At 42.3% G+C, this 7,474-nt stretch overlaps 1 protein-coding gene across 1 annotated transcript in view; it reads right to left on the reverse strand.

Moving 5' to 3' along the window:
- Positions 1–5,757, reverse strand: part of etnk2 (ethanolamine kinase 2) — a 17,595-nt gene extending 11,838 nt beyond the window's left edge. Inside the window, exons 1-4 of the mRNA XM_015024881.1 lie at positions 5,347–5,757; positions 715–852; positions 513–634; positions 291–431 (exon numbers count right to left, since the gene is read on the reverse strand). Of these exons, the coding sequence (XP_014880367.1) occupies positions 291–431; positions 513–634; positions 715–852; positions 5,347–5,493 (548 nt within the window). The 5' untranslated portion in view covers positions 5,494–5,757. The remainder of the gene's footprint in view (positions 1–290; positions 432–512; positions 635–714; positions 853–5,346) is intronic.
- Positions 5,758–7,474: the final 1,717 nt, after the last annotated feature.

Below are 7,474 nucleotides of genomic sequence, written 5' to 3' on the forward strand. Positions count from 1 at the left end.
ATATATATATATATATATATAAAACTCAACATTTGTATCAGAACCAGTAATTTTTATGCTTCTGTTAATATGGCTACATCAAAGCCCAGCAATGAATTTACTAGGCCATTATTTAAAGTCGCAAACCAGACACACTGCCTCTCTCTCTCTTCCTCTCCACTAAGTGCTGAGGTGACAGAGGAAACCACAGCTGCTCCCACTTATTTTCCAGGCAAACCAGGCAGCTCTTCAGGCAACATTTGCATGGACGTCACGGTGAAAGTTGAACAAAGTGGAAAGAGAGAGCTTACCTGATGTTGGAGGCCTGATCGGTGAACTCTATGGCCACCAAGGAGAAGTACTGCCGCATCTTGATCCACAGGTTGGGCTTGGGGATGCAGCCATTGTGCGCATGGATGGCGTGGATCCGAGCCATCTCTCTGGCTATCAGCCTGGGAGCAGAACGGAACCAATGAGTCGGCTAGAAATGAGTTCAAACCCAGAAGTCAGCTGGTTGATGATGCGGTCCTAACCGGATCAGGGTGGGGTCCCGGACGTCCTGCGGCCCCAGAGCGTCCCCCTGCATGAACTCGTAGCAGATTCCGTTCTGGAAGGTGCAGTAGAGGCGCGGGGCGCAGCCGTTAGCGTGCAGCACCTGGAGCGCGGCGGATCAGAGAACGGTTTAGGCAGGAGGACCAAACCCCTCGCACCTGGAGGTCAACACGCCCACGCTACCTGGAAGCTCTTCAGCTCGTTGTCTCTGTCCACGATCAGCTCCGTCTTGTTGCCGTACACTCGGACGAGGACCACATCGTCGGGGCTGTCGTCCACATAGCAACCAACCAGCTTGTTGGTGGTCCCATCGGTGAAGGACTTGAAGAGAAAGACAGGTTGTTAGCGTTCCCGCTATGAGTAATGTTTCCTGAAATATTCCCACCTCCAACCTGCTGCACCCCATGAAAACTGACCTGAGCCACCTTCTCCCTTCTATTTACAGAAGAATACTGTCAGTATTAAAGGTGCACCAACTTCAGTCTTTATTCCAGTTGTTGGAATTCTGGTCTTGGTCGTTACCAATATTTTTTTTATCTGTATGTATCAACCAATCAACCAAAATGAAGAAAGGTCAGGTCCATTTATTGATTTTAGTGGCTGATCAAATTTTCAGTTTTTAAGGTCAGTTCTTAAAAGACGTTTCGAAGTTTGACAATCTTCTACTTATTTGGACTTTGAATTCAGGTCAAATCACAGAACAGATCGTTGAAATAAAAGCCAGTTCTTCTGATATTTGTAATTTATTTTTAAGAAAACAATGTGAGAAAAAATAGGGAAAAATAATTCGGTCTTGGTTTTACTTGTCAGCCATACTGCCCAGCTCCAATAGAGATGTTGGCATGTCTGAGTCTAAACTGACTGACAAATGTTTAAAACTCAACCTCATTTTGAGAAAGGCAAAAGGTGGAACTTGGAAGTGTATAATTGCTAAACACAAAGCCAAGAAGCTGAGCTGCAGAGTCTGGAAGGAAAGGGGAAAATGTCTTGGACCAGAGCCACACTGAAACACGAGGAACCGTACTGAAGATGGAGAAAAATAACTAAAGCTGATCATTTCTGCGACAGTGAACCAGAGGACCATCACAAGCAAGGCAGGTGAAACCTGGAAAAACACCTAACCAGTTCTCCACTAAGGAGTTCAGGCTGATGCCAGAGCTTTGGCTCTTTGGAGGTTTGGTGTTTTTGAAAAAGACAAAGACCAGGATGAGTTAATGTGGCCCTCCATCAGTAGAAGCCTTGGACAGAGGGAAGGTCAGCCCTGATGAGCCTCTACAAAATCACCCTGACATCTCACACATGGGCAGTCATTACCACGGAAACGTCCGTCACAGCAACCATGGCAGCTAGTGTGTTCTATTTACCAAACAAGAGCAGAGGAACACCTGTGTAAATATGATGAGCTGCAGCAGAATGCAGCAGAGGAACAGCAGGTCTGCACATATTCTCCTTTATTTACGGATGAAGTGAGAGATGTTTGGCTCATAACTAAGGGAGGAGCAGCATGGTATGTCAATAATTGATTTAGAATCACACCACCGCCTTCTGGATCACACTCACTCCAAACTGTCAACTGTCTACCCCATTCCGGCAGCCCAGGGTTTCCTCTGGCAAGGCAAAATAAAAGCCGCTACACCTTCAGAATGACGTTTTGAGGGCTTTTTCTGCCCGTCTGGCTGCTAAGCTGGCTACTGTGTGCTGTGCTGCTTTCAGGAGTGAGGAAAAACCAGAGACCTTAGTCCAAAGTAGAGGGAGAGAAAAGGTGAAAGAAGGGAACCTAAGGAAGGTTAAGTTGAAAGCATTTTTAGTTCAAGCCTGTGAAAACGACCGTAATGTTAACGCAAATTGCATTTGAACAACAGTATCATAGTTGATTAATGTAGTTTGGCCTTCATACATAATGTTTCAGATACACTTTGAAGGCTTATGGTATTTAAAGGGGCAGTATTATGTAGAATTGACTTTTCTGAGCTTTACATCATGTTGTAATTCCCACCCCTGTCCCACTCAGCTCCTTCAGACTAGCCAGCAGCAACTAGCATAAACCTGGTGGAACTGCAGATACGTTGAGCTCATTATAGGAGCTTCTTCTCAGTGCAATGCTGGTGAAAACGTTGTTAAAACAAGTTAACAGAGGAGCCATGTTGTGACGACTTCCTGAAGGTGGAGCTTTAGAAAGAGCAGGAGTTTTTAAAGAGACAGAGACCTAATATCAAGGTGCTTAATTGCAAAGTCATATCTTTTAAGTCATGTTTATATATATTCCAATAATGGGGGGTCTTTCCACAACTGGTTGAGATTCCATCTCCAATGTTCAAATAGATTTCATTTTCATAAGAGGTGATGAAGAAAATGGCTTATTGAAGAAGTGGTCTTAGGAATGTTCCAGGAGTTTGTAGAAACCTAACTTCATTGTGTCAGTCGGGCTCTTCTGCAATAACAGCAGCAAGCAGAAAGCCCTAGAAATGAAAAACTAAATGTCTGATTGACAATGTCAACACACAAGCCGCCTGCGTCCGTCTCTGCCCAGACGCTCACTCACACATATCTGACATTCCAAACGCGACTCGCCACAAAGACAGGCGCACAGGCATCTCTGTTATCACTGAACATTCACCAGCACACACACACACGCACACGCACACACACGCGCGCATGCACACACGGGTCCAAGTACAGCTCTGATCCCATCCACCCAGCACACAATGCAGCGCCTAACACCACCAATCAGTACCCTGATGGAGGCTGATAAACAAGGTGGACATCTAGTGAAAGCAATGCATGTAGCACGGTGTTTACACCCTCAGCAGCAGGTGTGTGTCTGGTTGCTGTGTGTGGTACCAGTTTTAGGCAGGAATTAGCTACTATGATGCAAACATGCTAGCTGTGTTTGAAACGTGCAGCTGGAGATAAAGAGCAGTAAAAGCTGGACATGTGTCACTTTAAATGTCCATTTTATTTTATTTAACTTTGGGATTAATGAAGTATTTTTAAATTTGAATTTGTCTCCCAACTAGAACTCAACTGGGATTTTCTGATTCTATCATCTAAATGCAATAGAAATAAATCATTTTAAAGTACAAAAAGAATTTGGTCACAAATTTTATACAAATTGGAATTCAAACTTCTTGCAGTAAAAATTTAGGTAGGCATTTAGGTAGGCATGGTTTAAATATGTTCTTCATTAGCCAGCAGGTCTCACACCAACCTGTGATCCTGATTTTAACACAGATGGAAACTTGATGAAACTTCATAGTGCAAGGCATTGAGTTACCACAATGACTAGAAAAGAACCCAGCATGTTCAGTCTGTTTCTTTCCTTTTTTTTTTAAACCTCAGCATGATTGGAATATCACCATATTTGGCGCAAAAAACCAGTTTGACTTCGACTGAGGGGGGTGAGTTGTCCCCTGTCCCACTGTCAGACTCCAGTCTCCATCTGATCTCACCTCAACAGGTTTTTGTGTTAACTAGTCCTGCTGACGGACCACAATTACTGCTGTCTGATGCAAACTCTTCTTTTAAAAAACCAGACTACAAATCAAGAGAAACTTAGCAAAAAAAAACAAAAAAAAAAAAACATGTTTTTTGCTCATCTTTAATTTGTAAAACCCACCATTAGGAAGGACACAAACTTTTAAGACATAGGGTCAAAGATCAATAGCTTTGACGTGAACTGCAGATCACATAATGCTTCTACGTTATCTAATATTTTTGCTGAACTGTGCTGTAACAGCGGCCTTGCTTGAGTTGATGAATGTTCTGACTGTACTGCTCCCAGCAGCACAGTCCAGGTTTTAAGCCTCGACATTAAAACCTGGAGACATGATAAAAAACCAAAACTCAAAGTCCGCAGGCTGAATACAGTTGGTCTTCCTCTTTGAACATATAATGGACCCTTTAACAGCAAACATTTTAACAAAGGATGGCAAGATGTCCAAACGGGAAGGTGTAGCTACATTTTACTTTAGAGCAGTGAAGCAGTCTGGTCTGTTGCCGGTCAGAGATTCATGACTGACACTAACAAATCTACTGATATGCTTGTTTTAATGTTATGGCAGTAGTTGTTGACTGACTGATCTTTGATGACTTTCAACATTACAGTGCTTCCCCTATCATTACATTAGGTATATGTGATGCTTCTTGAAAATTGTTCCTCAAAGATATTAGAATGGGTGAAACTGTTTGTTTGCCAGGCTTGTAGAGATGAGCAGAATACGACTGCAAGCCACACCTTTCAGATTTTTATTTGTCCAACTATCTTTAAATCGTACAATTGTTAAACTGAAAGGTGCGTTATTGATCCCTGTATGCTGTGGAGTTTGGATTCAAGTGTCTTTGTTGTTTTTTTTTTTTAGGCTGTAGTGGTATTTATTGTTCAATTAATAGACATGAAATAGAGAGAAAAGTGAATATGAAGACATGCGGCAAATGGTCCCAAGACCGGGAATCGAACCCAGAACCACCACGTTGAGGACTACAGCCTGGTGCACGCGCACCAACTGAGCCATCCACCGTCTATGCATCATTGTTAATAACGGAGCTGTCTAATCATTGAGTTCATTCATGAGAGCATTCTGAAATGACAATAATATCTTTTTGCTAACATAACTATCAGAACATATTAGACATATAATCCACTATCATTAATAAATTAGTAGAGCGTCTCGCCAGCAGTCAGCGCACTGTAAAAGAAATGCAACCTGCCCAATAGATTATGTTTCCCCGGCCCTGCCCCTGCCTCAGCCCGGTGATGCTACGGAGCTGTCAATCTTAGCCTAGCCTAGCACAGGCTAGCATAGCGGCTAATGTTACCTTGGTTCTGACGCTGTCAGGCTCCCACGCCGGTCTCAACTCTTTAATAAGCTTCAACGCCCCTTCTTTCACGTTGTGCTCGTCTACAAACATGGGAATTTTTCTGATAACCGGCGACCCGACAGGCACATGTATCTGCGTTTCCATCCTGCGGCAGCTTCTCTGAAACCGTAATCTCCGAGTTCTTCACAGATGTTTCTCCAAAGCGAAGCATACAAGAGCTGCTTGGTTGTAACGTACCGGGGAGGTGTTTTCAGACTTTGTTTGACAAAATGATCCCGGTACAAGCTGGAGTTTTGACGTTGGACTGAAGGGACAGGGAATGTATGGACAGACTGATGGGGTGCGGATGCTCGTCGTCGCCGGTTTCCTAAGGAGCAATCAGCCAACAGTACCATTTCCTCATGCTAGACTCCGCCCACCGGGGGATCATCCGATTGTACCACACGCCGATTGAGACGCACGAGAGTCAGACACGCCCATTATTCCCGAGTACTACCGAGTTTAGCCGAACAAGATTAACCTCTAAACTTTAGTGGAAATCTGTTTTAGAATATAGTCCTGAAGAATTCGTTTATATTTAGACAAAATAGTAGCCATTTTACACCAGAACCTCTAGAGTAACCGTACAGATAACATTTCCCGAAGGTTTTCTGATGTTTGGTTCTATTTTTACACCATTTGTGGAATCCTAAGGGAGCATTTCCCAAAGGTTCCCTGAATGTTAGATGCAACTTTTGCATAAATTTTGGACACAACCAAAATTAAATACCTTTTGAAATATCATATTGGTTAACAAATTGATAAGCTTGTAAAATAGATCATGCAATCAATATTAACAGTAGTAACTAAATGTGTTTCAGTTAACTGGATTCTCCAACATCCCATATATGGTAAGGCAGGTAGTGTGTGGGGTGGGGGGTGGGGGGAGAGAGATTTGGAAAAATTAATAATTTACTCTTTAATATTTCAATACAACAATAGTGATTTACTTATGCAATACTAAAGCAGCAAAGTTGCTGAATCTGAGTTGCTCAGTTGTTGGTTTTGTCTCTGTTTTGAGCTCTCTTCCTTTGTCTCTCTTTTCCTTCATGTGGCTTTTATTTCAAATCCCTGCATTTATTTTCTATCCTCACATCTGCATGTGTGATGTGTGCAGGTGGAGGTGAAGAAATATCTCTGGATAATTTCAAAGATCTGTGGGCAACTTAGTAACTTGCCTTGGGCTTTGATATAAACTGTTACTATGGCCCTCTAGGCAGAGGTGAGGCTCTTGAAACCACTTCCAGACAGCTGGGTTTATCACAGTGGAGTTGTAGAAACACATGAACTGAAAGGTGATCAGTGGAGATAGGGCTTATAGTTTTCATACAGTGTATGGAATATATGTTTGCTTTATTTTAACTACATTTCACTTATGAATATTGTGTGCAGAATCTTTTGGGAAAAAGTTAATTGAATCCATTTTGGAGAAAGGCTGTAACAAAACAAAATTTGGAAATATTATTTCATCACTTTATTAGTTACAAAATAATAAAATGTTGTGAAGTCTTTCCATATGTAAGTCCAATCAAATCATTAACGACTGCGGAAAAAATGAAGACGGTCCAGGGGAACAAAGAGAGTTGTGCATATTAATACTGTATTAGTGATGCATCACCATATGCACTGGATAAAGGAATCATAGTTTGATGAAGCTTCAATATCTGTCAAAAGGGAATAAGGACTAATATAAAAGATTTAAAAATGTACTATTTTTGTTTTAAAAATATGAGGCAAAATGAGTGCTGAAAGTAAAACAAAAAACGGACACGAATATTTGTGAAGTAACAGCGCTTCAAAGCAAAAATTTCATTCTTGCAGTACCATCACTTAACCAAATGGTGGCAGCACAGCAGCACAAATGTGGCAGGGAGCTGACACACAGAACGCCAGAGGAACACACGTCAACCTAGCCGCCATATTGTGAGGGTCAATTTATGGGGAAAGAAAGAAAGAGGAAAAGAAAGAAGGGAAGACAGAATACAGAGGAGCACGGCTCTACTCCAGTTTTCCCTTGGATGACAGACAGAGCTCCTCTCCCCTTTTCTAAAGCTGAGCTGCATGTAAGGCTAGAAGGCTTCCTCCA

The sequence above is a fragment of the Poecilia latipinna genome, unplaced genomic scaffold (genome assembly GCF_001443285.1).
Source record: "Poecilia latipinna isolate Pla-1442-1.1 unplaced genomic scaffold, P_latipinna-1.0 Scaffold3854, whole genome shotgun sequence".
Taxonomy (NCBI): domain Eukaryota; kingdom Metazoa; phylum Chordata; class Actinopteri; order Cyprinodontiformes; family Poeciliidae; genus Poecilia; species Poecilia latipinna.